General features: G+C 43.9%; 1 protein-coding gene across 8 annotated transcripts in view; it reads left to right on the top strand.

Annotated features, from left to right (window-relative positions):
- Nucleotides 1-13654, top strand: part of MTHFD1L (methylenetetrahydrofolate dehydrogenase (NADP+ dependent) 1 like) — a 157642-nt gene that overhangs the window by 1359 nt on the left and 142629 nt on the right. For 5 of the 8 annotated variants that reach the window (XR_008576495.1, XR_008576497.1, XR_008576496.1 and 2 more), the window contains exons 3-7: nt 3643-3693; nt 3771-3824; nt 6391-6515; nt 7664-7764; nt 8647-8771. Coding sequence is in view for 4 of the 8 variants with exons in the window: in XM_054821399.1 (XP_054677374.1) it covers nt 3643-3693; nt 3771-3824; nt 6391-6515; nt 7664-7764; nt 8647-8771 (456 nt within the window). In the remaining 4 variants the exon portion in view is untranslated. Of the gene's footprint in view, nt 1-3642; nt 3694-3770; nt 3825-6390; nt 6516-7663; nt 7765-8646; nt 8772-9222; nt 13214-13654 lie in introns of those variants that run through there. The other 3 variants (XR_008576498.1, XM_054821405.1, XM_054821404.1) reach the window with 3 other exon arrangements.

The following is a 13654-nucleotide window of genomic DNA, read 5'->3' as shown; positions in this document are numbered from 1 at the left end:
TGTATGCTTGTGGGCTGTGAGGGATCCCCGTCGGTACCGTTGCTTGTCTGAAACTTCAGAAGCACGTGATGCAGAAGGTAACTTTTTTTCAAGCAAAGCGATGGGAGGAAGTGGTTCCACCAGCCTGTAGATTGCCCTTCTTTAGGCCTGAAATAGTCACAGCAAACTTCAGGCTATGGGATAGGTTTGCAGAGGAAGGGAATGATTTTATCCCTTCCTCCTTTTGCTAACATAGTCTTCCCCATTGTAAGTACAGATTGCTTTTTCTGACGGGTTGTCTGAGTTGATTGATAGAATTGAGTTAAAGTCAAAGCAGTTGTTCTCAGCCTTTATTTAGCTTGAAGCTTTTGTTGCAGTCCTGAAATAACATTGCCAGGGTTAAGGAAAGACCCTGCTGCTTCCTGCCAGCCTCGTCCTTTGGGCAGCTGTAGCTTATGACTGCCTTACTGCTGGCCTAAGGAGAGGAAAACCACACTGAAAAGTCCCAGTCAGCTCAGAAGGGCCCGTGTGAAATAAATGGTCTGTGTAAAATGTCAATATCCTTTAGAAGTAGCAGCACTTTCTGAGGTGAAGCAATCTCATAGTAAATGAGAGCTGTTGTATTACTAACACCGTGAAGAGCTTTACTTTCCATCCCACTGGCGCTACCATCTTTGAGACAGGCAATCAAACTCATAGATGCAAAGCTGAGAGATGTTCCTCTTTAGGTACCTTAAGGTTTCAAGGCTAAGAAACTAGGGATGTTTGTCATTCAGAGTGGGACCCAGAGCCGCGCAGGCAAAAATGGTTTTGTCCTGTGTCCTAGGATGGTGGTGTTGGTTTTGAGTGGGTGCACACTGAATTTCTGACCCAGTAGGTTTTAATTTTAAAACTTAACTATAAATATTTCTAAGTACTAATAGTGAATCTAAGAGATGCAGCATCAACTTTATTTCAGTAGGTCTCCTAGCGAGGCTGACTGAACAAGCTCTCCCATCTCTTACCCTCCCTGGGGAACTGCAGTTAACATTTTCAAATAGTGCCCTAAGGTTTTAAGTTTAAGGACTGCTAGAAAAGCAGCGACCCATCTTCTCAGTGACCTGTTGTTTCTCACTCCTGTCTTGTCTCCATGCGTTTGCACCATGCGCTGGATTGGGGCAGTGATCCACCCTGGGCTGGAGGGGCCTGGGGAGGCTTCCTTTCAGCCACAGTAGTCCCTGAGGCTGGTTTTCTGCATGGCCACAGGAGTGTTTTATGCTGGCACAAGGGAAGGGATATTGATAGGGTGGGAGAGAGCACTATGGGAGGAGGGGGAGGTTTCTGCTCACTTTTAATATCAATTGAGATGCATCTACATCAGTGTTTTGATCATGGTTGTGCTTTAAATGAATGTCCCTCTTGTCTCCATTTACCCCACTTGGTTTGCACCATGAGGTGGCTGTAGGAACATGTGGCCTAGATCCTTCTGGATGAAATTCACCCAAACTATGTTTTCCAGCTGTCAGTGACCCTAGCTCTAGCCTGGTTGTAAGGACTGAAGCAGAACTCATTTTAAGCGTATGTTTGTTGGTACAAAGAAGACTTGTTTTAGTCTACAGATGTTCTTGTGCTGCACTCCCTTACTGGGTAATGTGGGCAGAGCCTTAAGATTCATGCTGCTCTCCACGTGCTGCATTGCACCCAGAGGAGCAGAGGGAGGGCAGTGAAGTGACCTCCTTTGCCAGTCGCTCGTGGGTAACAGCAGTCGGTGTAGCGTGGCACCACCTCTGCAGCAGTACTGGGAATGAGGAGTTGCAGGCTGAGCCCACTCTGGAATAGTTTTAGATGCGTTCTTTGCCTCTTGAGCCATCTGGACCTGAACTGATACCGAGGTTGATACCTGCATTGCTTATTAACCGTGTTGAACCTCAGTTGGAGCTGCGCAACAACAAAAACTGATTGGTGGTTGCTGCTTTTGCTGAAGCTGAAAACTAATATATAGGATCCTGCTTAGCAGTGGAGCTGTTGCCCTGCAAAGCTCAGCGACGCACTGCCGGCTCCCCCGCACCCCCGTCCTGCCCCTGTGCTCTGCCAGCCCATGTCCTGAGCTCTGGCCTCACCTGTGCCGCTCCGCGGGCTGCGACGGAAACCGGTTCAGGGCAGGGACTTCATGCACCCGCACGAGGTGAGTGTTCACCAACCAGTGCTGCAGGAGCAGGGACGTTACAGGGGACAGTGTGGTACCGCCAGCGGTACCATCCCACCTAAACCTCTGCAGCAGCCTGATGGTTACGCGTCAGTGTGGGGATACAGTTCTGCATTTACTGGCATGGGGGAGCAGCTGCTGAGCTGTCCTTAGTCCCGTCTCTTCTTCCTTCGCCACAGCGTGAGCTCCACATGTGTTCTTGATGCAGCAGCCTCTGTGCTGCCCCTCGCCCCCAGCTGCCAGATTTGGGGAGTAGGAGACTGGTAGCGCGGTGCCAGGGATGCAGCACTGGGCAGAGGGAGGGAGCCAGGGGATGGAGGGCAAGCCCTCATCTCCTCTTGGGAGCTGCCTCTCTCTGTGAACCCTGTCCTTTTAAATGCTCTTCTTTCCATTGCCAGCAGTCTTGAACCATTTGTGATTAACAGGTTGGTAAATCGTTACGGGCTTGAACCAAAATCATTTTGGGTGATGCAACTCACAGTCAAAGCCAGCGCTGGCAACTAACTGTGAAGTGAGCAGCTCAACTCTGATGGGAAGTCACTGGCACCAAGTCTTGTGGAAAAAGCTACGTGGAATATGTTAATGAAATTGTAACAAACTCTATTAAAATTATTTATTTTGGTCCAGTTGTCTGGGTTGGAAGACAGGTTTTATATATAATCACGTAGCTGTGAGAAGTGTTTTATTCATTTTGTTATGAAGCCACTAACATTTTTGAGGGTGGAACCCCCACTGATCTTTTGGTAGGAGGTTTCTAGTTCTGGATATTGTTTTCTCAGTTTTATTGTTGCAATATATGAAAATATTTGAAGAGCCTCCTAAGATTCAAGAGTTACTTGAAGAGTAAATTTTAATTGTAATTGTTACGATTCAACATCGTAATATATGCAATGCATATAGGTGTAGAGACATCAGGGAGGAGGCTTCCTGGGTGAGATGGTCTCCCAGGTAAATCTGCCCAGGAGATGCTTCTGTCCTAGCGTAGATGCCTGCTGGCAGTTGGAAGGAACCGGTAACTTCTCTTGCTTCTGTATTGACAGAACCCACTGTAATATATGGTGATGATGATTCGCCTCATTTTTGGTGGTAAGGCAAACCAGTGTTGTCAGGGTACACCGCAGGAGATGCTAGTATTGCTGTTGCCTATTTCACCCTTGTTACATGGCTGGATGGCAGCAGTATCTTCGAATACAGACTGGTACCTTTCTTAAATGGTAAACTTGTGTTAAAGAAATGGCCACTCTTGTCTGTAAAAGCCAGGCTAATACCAACACACGCTTAAACTAATAAAGCCAAAATAAATTTACTGGCTGGCCTTCTGCTTCTTTCTTAGAATTGCTAGGCTTTTTATTTGTTTCAATACTAGTGAACACAAACATCCTCACTACATTTCGTGTATAGACCTGTGCATTGCTGCACTCACATTTTTAAATGTAAATTTTTTATTTTAAAACTTAGTTTCTGTTTTGTTCCCCAAGGCACATAATGATCATTTGATTCAAGAAATAAACCAGAAGTTTGCCGAAGAGGTAAGCTTTAGCCAATACATTTGTTACTAATCATGAGCTACTTGCCTTTGCTAATTGTAAGTACTTTCTTTTGACAGGTTGGTCTACGTGTTATTCACATCTGTCTCCCTGAAGGCACCAGCAAGGATGAGGTAACTGCAGTACCTGAAGGACTCTTCCTTTTCCATTTTCGTCATAAACTTACATTTATTGCTGACATTCATTATTACTTTGAGTAACCTCTATTAACTGAAATTAGGGTTGGGACTGCCTTAGTTCAACTAGCAAGTATTATCTCCCTATTGGCAAGCATGGGAAAAAAGGGAATTAATGGGCTTGTCTGCTGTCCCCAGGCAAGCTGAGGCAGAATCAGCAGAGTAATATTTTGGTTTTGTGTCTGGTATTTAACTGCAGCGTCCCCTCATACCAGCACAGGTATTCTACCTCCCACAGTTGCTTTTGTGACTGTACTTGGTTCTTGCCCAACTTATACAGGGAAATTAAAGATTAATTGATTTAGAGGGGGAGGGGGTTGAATTTATTTGCCTGTTTATTGATCTTGTAATGCTTAAAGTATGTATTGAAAAAATCATCCACCCCAAATCACTAGTGATCTGAATTCTTACCTTGTCAGAGGCATTAGGTTGGAGGCACAGCACTAGTATCAAGTATCTTTTAAGTATAGCAAACCATATTAATATATGCGGTCCTGAGCCATCTGAAATTAAAACCAGCAAAGCAATGTGCAGTAAAAGATGCCGCTGTCCCCAGCTAGCCTCCTCGCGCTTGGCGAGTTTGATAAACCTGCGAGTTCGTGGGTTTCGCTTACTGTCAAGAATGTCAGGAGTCCAGTTTTGTGGATGAGGAATAGTCAGCTACCCGTTTAAGAAAGGTGGGTTTTTGAAATGGAGACAAAATACACTTTGCTGTTGGTAAATGTGTTATCTGCTGAGTAACACAGTAGGAAATAGGCAAAATGTAGTAAGTATGCAGCAGTAGTTGCTGTTACTTTGAAGCAGCATCTTAGGAGGTGGCTGGGCTGCTCTATGTAAAGAGACAAGCAGGGTATTTTTTTTATTTGAAGAAAGTTACTTTCAGTAAAGTTCAAAATGGTTTGCATACTCTCCTGCTTACTCTCTGTGACAAAGGTCTTTTTCATCTGTTAAAATCCACATGCTAGCCTTGCATTCCCTGGTTTGGGAAGCTGAGAGCGATTTCCCCACCGTGCACTTTTTGTTCTGCCATAATTGCCTGTGTACAGTAAAGGCAAGTCAATACAAGATTGTTTTACCCTGCGTGAGTTGTCAGTATTTTAAATGCTGTGAGGCTAGAAAGCTGAATTCAAGTCAAATGTAATGAAAATGGAAAACTGAATTATTTTCCCAGGAAGCAGGAATATAGCTTGAAGTTCATTAGATTCAGGCTATTTATGAACTTTAATTGCTGTGTAGGCCCCCAACATTTTGTAGTACCTCAGGATTTTTTTATAGCAAAATGTGAATGTTTTCATATCCATATTCAGGTGTATACCCTCATCCTTACTTTCTGTTGGAATGTATACCGCCCTGTTGCTGTCGGATGGCACAGGGTCTTAATATATATGCCTGTTCTTGTCTCAGAAGTCAGCAACAAAAGGGGCATTTCTGTACCACTGACATGCTTGTATAATCTCTCTTAACAAGAAAATAGCGCATTCTCTTGCTTCAGAGTTGCAGTCGGTCTAACCCCTACTAAATTCCCCTAGCTTAATGTTGATTGTATATCAAGTATGCGGGCAACAAGAGTTCACAATTACATTGAATAGTTTACAGGAAAAGCATTTTAGGAAGGCATGGTATTAGCTAAGGAAAAAAAACTAACTTATTTTCTGTTGGATATTAATCCAATTAAATTATACAGCTTTGTGGTGGTTGCATGCTGATTTTATTTATGCAATGGAAAGGCATGCTCACGTGGCATTTCTCACATGAGAAAACTGCAGCATGTTTTATTCTGTCGTGTGTTCCATGGTCATAGCAGAATAGCATATATCACTATGGATCAGTGTTGCACTTTAGAGATGAAGCAATCAAGGGTAGGTACTACAGTCTCGGATGTCAAATAGGACCAATTCCAAAACATTTGAACTCACATCTGGTTCGGTACTTCAAATTCATAAACTTTTGTGCAGTGCTTTTTCAAAATGATGATTCTTCACAAGATGACTGTCAGCTCTTAGGATCAGGGTGTTTTGAAAAGGAAAATTGGTAACAATATATGCTGGTTTAATAAAATTAATTTTTTGCTGTATAATTGTTTTTTCCAGTGTTACAACTTTTTGTCCATGTTCTGTGTTGGGACGCGAACTGGGCCTATTTTGAACTATGTTTTAACCAAGGCTTCTTATTTCTAAAGGCATTTTCTGAAGCCATTAGAGTGAAGAGCTTTTGCTGAGATTTGGAACGACAACAGACAAAATGCTTTTGGCAGCGTAATGCCACGTAATGTGTTGGCTTTGCAAAATGTTTATCGTAGAGACAGGGTGGCTTAATTTGGTAAACTATGGAAATATGAAACAAGGAAAGTGGGTTAATGCTTTTTCATGTGGAAGTCACACTAATATGTGAGGGAAGGAAAGGTAGCCATAAGGTAGTTTTAAAATACAGGTTTTATCCCCTTCTAATTAGATTCTGTTCTGTCTGTTGTTCAGATATTTAATGCTTTTTATTAACTTCCTAGATTGTCGATGAAATCTTGAGACTTAACGAGGATCCTAATGTGCAGGGCCTTGCCCTTGACCTTCCAGAAAGCTTATACAGCAGTAAGGTATTAAATGCTGTGAAACCAGAGAAGGATGTGGATGGGTAAGTGAAGCATTGAGAAATATTAGCAGACGTAAGGCTGGTGGCTCTGTAAAAACAATTTTCCCCTGTGCTTTTCATTAATGGATTGCTCAGTCGATGTGTCTGGCTGGGCTACTGAGCAGGGATAAAAGGTGCTGCTGAATCAATGAGAAGTCTTTAGCTGAAGTCATTTTGATCATTATCTTTTTAATCTTTATATGCTGTATATTCAGGACATAGTCTTTTCAAAGAAATCAAAACCAAAAATCTGATTTACTGATGATACTTAAGGCATTTCAGTACTTCGGTAATACAAATGGTAGTCACGAAGTACTGAACAGAAACCCCAAAATTTTCACAAGAAGGATTGATGGAAGAGTAGCAGAGAAGGTTTTAACTTCCTTACAGCACACTCTCGCAGTGGGAGAGTAGACTATAATAATAGTTTGGACCCATTAGCGCAACTTTCCAATCAGTCTTGAGTTGCGCTGCTCTCTGGAGAGACCACTGACATAATTTACCATTTTCTGCTCTTGCAGCCTTCCTGCTCTCAAATGCAGACTGGTATCCTTTTTTTTCTTTCTCTTCTTTTTTCCCCTCTCTCTTTTTTTTTTTTTTTTTTTTTTGGTGTCAGGAAAAGAATCTGAAAATCTTGCACGTTAGTTACCTTTCCATTATCTGGAGTACTGGAGATTGACAGAGAATGGAAAATTCAGAGCATCCTCGTGTGAGAGAGGAAGCAGTGCAGTGCGGAAACACCCGAGTTCCTGCAGCGAGCCAGCCTGAGCCCGGAAGGATGCGCTGCCTCCGGCTCAGCTTGGCTCTGGCAGCGCTGCTCTGGTTCCAGTGCACCCACTCGGGTGTTTTGGCCCCACGTGCCGTGGGTAGCCCACTGCGATGAGCGAAGAGCTGCCTGCATATCGTGGGCTCGTGTTACTTGTTTAAACTCGCAGATTCCTTTCCTGGCCTCTCTTGAGGCTCAGTGTTTGTCTAACTGGGATGTGGGATGACACAAATTAGCCACAGACCATGACTATCAAAGGATTTACTTTTATGAGACGTGTTTGCTCTTGGGATTAGCTGTTAGCCATGTTACAGGGTTTACTGAGGATTATGTTACACGAACTCTTTTTTTTTTTTTTTTTAATTGCCATATTTTTCCACTGCAGATTATCTGATGCGAACCTGGGACGCTTGGTACGTGGCGATGCCTATGACTGTCTAGTTCCTCCTACAGCATGTGCTGTGATGGAGCTTCTTGAAGATTTAGGTGAGACCTTCTATGATAATTATTACGTTAACTTTAGCCTAACTAGTTTTCTCAGTTTTAGTCCTGACTGAGAGACAAATATAATCTCACCTTGTTGTGTTTTCTGGTTTGTGGTGTTTTCCCACCCGACACATATTTGACTCCTGCTAGTGAGGAACCTCAGTGAGATCTGAATGTAATATTTGCAGAAATGGGTCTCAGTCCTACAGATTTTGGAGATTAGGCAGGGATTACCTGCCATCAGCAGAATTAGTCTCACTGAAGCCACCTGAGGCATCTGAGTCTTCAAAACCAAAAATACAAATGTCACTTAGGGACTTCACTTGACAGTTTTGATTAGCATGAACAGTTGGAGAAGTCCAGGTCTGCCTGCAAATAACTGCTGAGCAAATCTTTTGGTTTGGGTTGTATTGTGCAAATGCTGAATTGAAATGGCAGATTTAAACAAGTGGTTTTACAGTGTGTAAAGACGCTGGTAGTTTAAGGCAGCATTTCAGAAGTAGTCTCTCTTATAGTCATTCATAGTTGTTGAGACAAGGGTTTCTGTAACAGAACTGTAAACAGGAGGTGAAATGTACTTAGTAACAAATATGAATGAAAGGATTTGTGCAAATAAAATACCAGAAAACCAGAGGAGCAGTATTTGCTGAAAACCTATAGTTTGTCTTACTGCACGGGCTCCATAAGAGTTGCCCGTAACGCCCCTGTGTTGCTCTCAGGTCGTGAGCCACTTTGCTGGCTCTTCTGGAGGGCTTTGCTAGGGGGTGGCCTGGTAAGGGCGGGGGAGTTCACGTAGATGCTCCAGCTCTGCGGCCCATCGGAGCCTGGTGCTAGCACCTTTGCAGCCAGGGGCGGCTGAACGACTTGCCTTATGTCACGCAGGTGGGAAGACGGTGCTGCTGGTGGGAGCCAGCGGGGCGACGGGCGCTGCCTTGCAGTGCATGCTGCAGAGGGAGGGAGCGGCAACCCTGAGCTGCTGGTGGAAAGCCCCTCAGCTGCAGACCAAGGTGAGCGCTCTTCTGTCTGCCCAGCTCCCCGGGGTCATCCTGCATCCCTGCCGTCCGGGTGTCCCCGTCGGCCGCCCGCGTGGCACCGCTCCTCCTCGCTGCCATTCCTGAGAGGGAGGGAGGCTCATCGTCTCAGTCACGGGCGGCACTGGAGCTCGCTGGTAGCCAGCGTGGGTTAGGATCTTTTCTCTTCAACCTCCTGCTTGCTCAGAAGTGGTGCTCAGGCAAATGGGGGCCTCCACGAGGACATTACGTGTGTAGCAACAGCTGCTATAACTTCATTATTTTGCACTTGTAGCTCTGAGAGAGAGAATTCAATAGGTGCAGTTTAAAACAAATGTGTAAGGTCTCCCTTTTCCTTTCCCTCAGTGAGAGAGAGATGCGTGCTTTCTTTCTGTCCTGTGACATAGTCATCTTATGAAATTACTTTCATTGAATTTGTGTCTTAAAGGTTTGCAAATGCTGCCTCTTTTGGGACAAGGAGGATCACAATCTTTATCTTTGAAGAGAGCTGTAAAAGGATGCAGAGAAATTCAGGAGCCTTAATTCGAAGGATTTACTTTACATGGTCTTCCCTGTTGCTTTTTGCAGAGCTTTTGGGAACATTTCAGAAGTGGGTACGGCTTCCGGTCAAACTTCCCAGTTTGTTCCTTAATCCCAAATTTCACAGAATAATACAACCGGGAGTGTGTTGTCCTTTGTGCGTGTGCAGAGGGGTTCCCAATTCCCAGCCCGCGGCACGGACGCCGGGAATCAGCCGCGGGAGACGCACGGTGCTCCGGCCGCCCTTCCCAGGGGGCGGTGCGGGGGAGGTGCGGGGGACAGCGCTTGCCTTGTATTTGGTAGCACGCGCCACAAGGTGGCAGCCGATGCAAAATGATGGCGTCAAACCTCGGGGTTTTGAAGGCAAGGACAGGAGGGGGAAATAAGTTTCAGCAGCTGTGATAGAAAGTTTTCTGGCAAACCTGTGTTTTCACAGCTGCGGATGTTTTTGTCAGGCTTGTCTCAGCTCTGTGCTTTAAGTGACTGACGGCATTTAGGAGACACATGCCTCTTGGAGATGGGAGCAGCGTGAACTTCATACTAGCCATGTCTCATTCTTTAGTTCTCGTTGCTTGGGCTTGTGCTGGAGGACTGCTTTGGGCTGGATGGGGCAGGCGATGGGGTGGCCGGGGGTATTTCCACTGGTTCGCAGCAAAAGACCTGGGCCAGGCCAGTGCCGTGCTGTCTATATGCTGGAGAGAGATCTGTTTCCTTCCAGCCAGGTGCTTTCCCATAATCATGCTTTGCTTTTTGGCATTTCCCGTAGCTTACCTCTCACAGCAGGTCGCTGATGGGAAACGGAATAGGAGTCCTAAGCAGGAGGCAGTTTGAGGCTTTGCTCATCAGTCTTCCCAAGTTCATTTTAACTTTGGGCATTAAGGGAGTTTCGGCTTTGCCTGGAGGACTAATCAGCAGAGATGGGGGGAACCTACCTTCCTCTTCCTCATCTGTAAGGCTGGAGCAGTGTGTCACCAGTAACCCTCCGAGCGCTGCTGAGCCTGGCTGGATGTAACTCTGTTACAGTTAACTCGAGTTCCTAAATAAAAAAGGGAAAACTGTCCTGTTTCACATTCCCAGAAGCCGGAGACTTAGAAACTGAGCGCAGATTTCCTGCTGGACAACGAGGCACTGCTGTCTTGTGGCAACCTGTTTTTGAAGTACGACGTTGTTAGATAACGTGATTACAGCTGATGATACAAATTTATTTTCTCTTGCTCATTTGAAACGCTGATTGAGTAAAAAACAGTTTAAAGGCTTGCAGGTTTCTTCTCCCGAGTTTTTTTTATTTGAATTTCAAGTAAGAAAATATCAAGGTTTTTCCAAGACTTGGAAGAATTAATTCCCTTCTTTTTTTTTTTTACTGCACAATACACTACCTTTAGACTTGGCTGTACACTTTTTCTCGTGTGCTGTTGGAAGTATAACCTATGGTAGCATAAATAACTTCACTTAGGAGGAATCTGACCTTTTCATTGGGATGCTTTTTTTTTGTAATATATAGCACGAAAGGAAAATTGATCTTAAGGGTAGATGTACCTTATTTGTCTTAATCCATTGGTGGGGCCCGTTTGCACTGAAGCAGTAATCCCAAACCTAATGATGTCATGTCCTTCTTAAGTAGGTACTGCATTACCTTTTACTAGCTCTGCTGATTTGTTCTTCTTTTTAAAGAGTGGCATAACAACAAGTGTTTTCTTTAGAAATTTTGTTGGTTTGAATGAGACATACAACACTAAGGTCTTAGGGTTTTTTTGGATCAGGTTTTGTATTGCTATGGACTTGTTATTGCTTCTTTTACTTATGCACTTTTGCAAAAATATTTTTTAAATGATCGAGAGGAAGGTATATTTTCATCCACCTTAGGAAAAGTCTTAACGATGTAGAGGTAGCTCTGCTGACAAACAGCATAATACCATCTACCATCTGATGTAGTGTGTTCCTTTAAAGCAAGTCTTTTCTGTCCTCTGGTAGGAAAATGGAATAAAAGAAAGAATAATACATTTTCATTTCCTTGCTTTGACCTGCATGAATAATGGACACACTTTGCATGTTCTTTTCCCTCCCTACTTAATATTTTGTTCAGGTGAACAGATCATTAATGTTTATTTTTGTTCCATTTTGTGTTTGCTTGACTTTAGCTATTAAAAATAATCATCATGATACAGCTGAGCCATGTCCTTCAACATTCTTGAGCTTCCTGGGTTTTCAAATCACAAATGAAAGCAAGCAGTATATTTCAGAAAGTTCTGGCACAGCTGTGCATGGTTGCCATGAAGAAACACTGTTCTTTTTGCATTGACATGTTGGATGTAAAATCAATAACGAATTAAGATACAAAGACTCGAGCATTTTGGTGGAAATAGGTAAGATGTTATCATTCAGTTAAGCTTTGTGTAGAGTGCCTGAATGACCTAATGACCTATTTTCAGGAGCGTCTTGCTTGGTGGTCCTGTTTTTAAATGACAACCAGAAGTCAATTCAGCATTACAGGTAAAGAATGGGAACTGGTGTGCTTAATACTTTATTATGTTAGAACGAGGCTATCTTTCTAGTTTGGAAGGAGGTTATCACATAGATTCAAATTGAAAAATGCAGATTATTTTCTTGCCAAAACATGGATAATACTTAGTACCTGTCAGGAAATTGAATTTCAATTCAGTCATCTAAATTCAGTCACGATTTCAGCGCAATCTTACATGTAGTCTGCAAGTGAACCACATTATGCCGGTTTGAAAAGAGCTGCTATCATATAATTTTGTTGTGAAAGAACTGGAAATCGGTCTGTCTAGGTATAATTAGGAATGAAAAGCTTGTTTGTAAAAGCCTGGTTGAAAAGTAGGAGAGCGGTTCAGCTGGAGTGCATGAATGGGAGGTTCTTTTTCAGATTTGATAAGAATCTCTTTTGGCTACAGTCTGTTTTTCCTTAGGGCCAACACTTAACCTTCAGACTATTTGCTGCCCTGTTTTTGCTGTCTTAAGAAGACCAAGTCTCTTGGTGCTGGTGGAAAAATAAATTTCATGTTGTTGGATGCAAATAAGCACAAAAGGACGTGAGAACAGGTATACAGATCCCATGGGAGGAGAGGAGAGGGAGGCCGCAGGAGAGTTTCTAATGATGGTGCTGTAGACAAAGTATTTCTGTTTCAACGTTTTATGTGCATCCTATCTGTTCCTCGCAATTTGAAATTTATCTCCCTGCCCGTGAGCTAGAGGGATGGTTGCTAAAGCACGCATCGCAGTGGTAGGCTTGAGCCCGCAGTAGAGATGTGGACCTAATTTTCACATGCACGGCATAGGGCAGGTGCATTTGGGCCGATGTGGTAGGGGAAGGGCTGCCAGTGTCTGGACAAGAAGGTGGTAGCGGGGAGCTGGTGGCTGTGCCCGCTGCAGCTCATCGCTGAGGACCGTGACTGGCGAGGAGGGATCGGAGCAGCCCACGCGTAGTTGTCCCAGTGGGTTGCCAATGATTTACAAACTGTAGCTTCGGCTTCCCGAGGTAGAGATGCAGCTGGGAGAAGCCGCATAAGGAGAATGTGCCTTCGTGGAAACAGTATCTGAAACTAGTCAGTGACAGGATAAATTTTCAATATATCAGAAAGTACTTAGATTTGCTGTTGTCGAAGTGGAACCTGATCTGTAAACTCACGTGTAAAATGAGGTTTTACATAATGAGAGTTGTGAAAAAACTTTGAGCCAGGTTCCTATTCCTCATCCCAGCTCTTAAATTTTAGCTGGTCTAACTTCAGACCCAGGAAACTGAGGGCTTTTACGTTTCATGTATTAATTTCAAATATTTTTTTATTTTACCGTGTATTTAAAAATGGTTTTTGTAGCAGTCAGTTTTAACTATGGGGAAATTAAATTTTTAGGCAGGTTTCGTGGCAAAACGGGTTTTCAGTTATCTGGAGTATGTAGTTACTTTGTGCCCTTATCATTAAACACTTTTCTGGAAAGTCTGTATTGTTGTTTTAACATTTGGTGTTTGGTCTTGGGAATGGGTGGTGCTTCTTAATCTGCTTCTACTTAAATCTTGGTGGAGAGAGTCATATTTTGTTATGAGGTAAGGTTTCAGATTATTTATTGGCACAGCTCTTCCCAACTGAAAAAAATATTTACCGGTGAGAAGGCAGGGTACTACTGGAGTATTAGCTTACTTTGTCTTCAGCCTGTTGCCCAGTGCATTAGGGCTGCTTTGGCATGATGCTTGTCGTTCCTTCCTCTTCCTGTAGCCTGCCTGGTGGGACGCAGCCTGGCTGTCCAGGGAGGAGCAGCTCGGGCAGTCGGTCGCCCTGCAGCTGCACCGTTCTCCCTCATCGGCATCTCCTCGGCCTCCTGGCTAC

Source organism: Grus americana, chromosome 3 (assembly GCF_028858705.1).
Source record: "Grus americana isolate bGruAme1 chromosome 3, bGruAme1.mat, whole genome shotgun sequence".
In the NCBI taxonomy this organism is placed as follows: Eukaryota; Metazoa; Chordata; class Aves; order Gruiformes; family Gruidae; genus Grus; species Grus americana.
The sequence above is the reverse complement of the archived record's forward strand: the minus strand, read 5'-3'. Positions and strand labels throughout refer to the sequence as shown.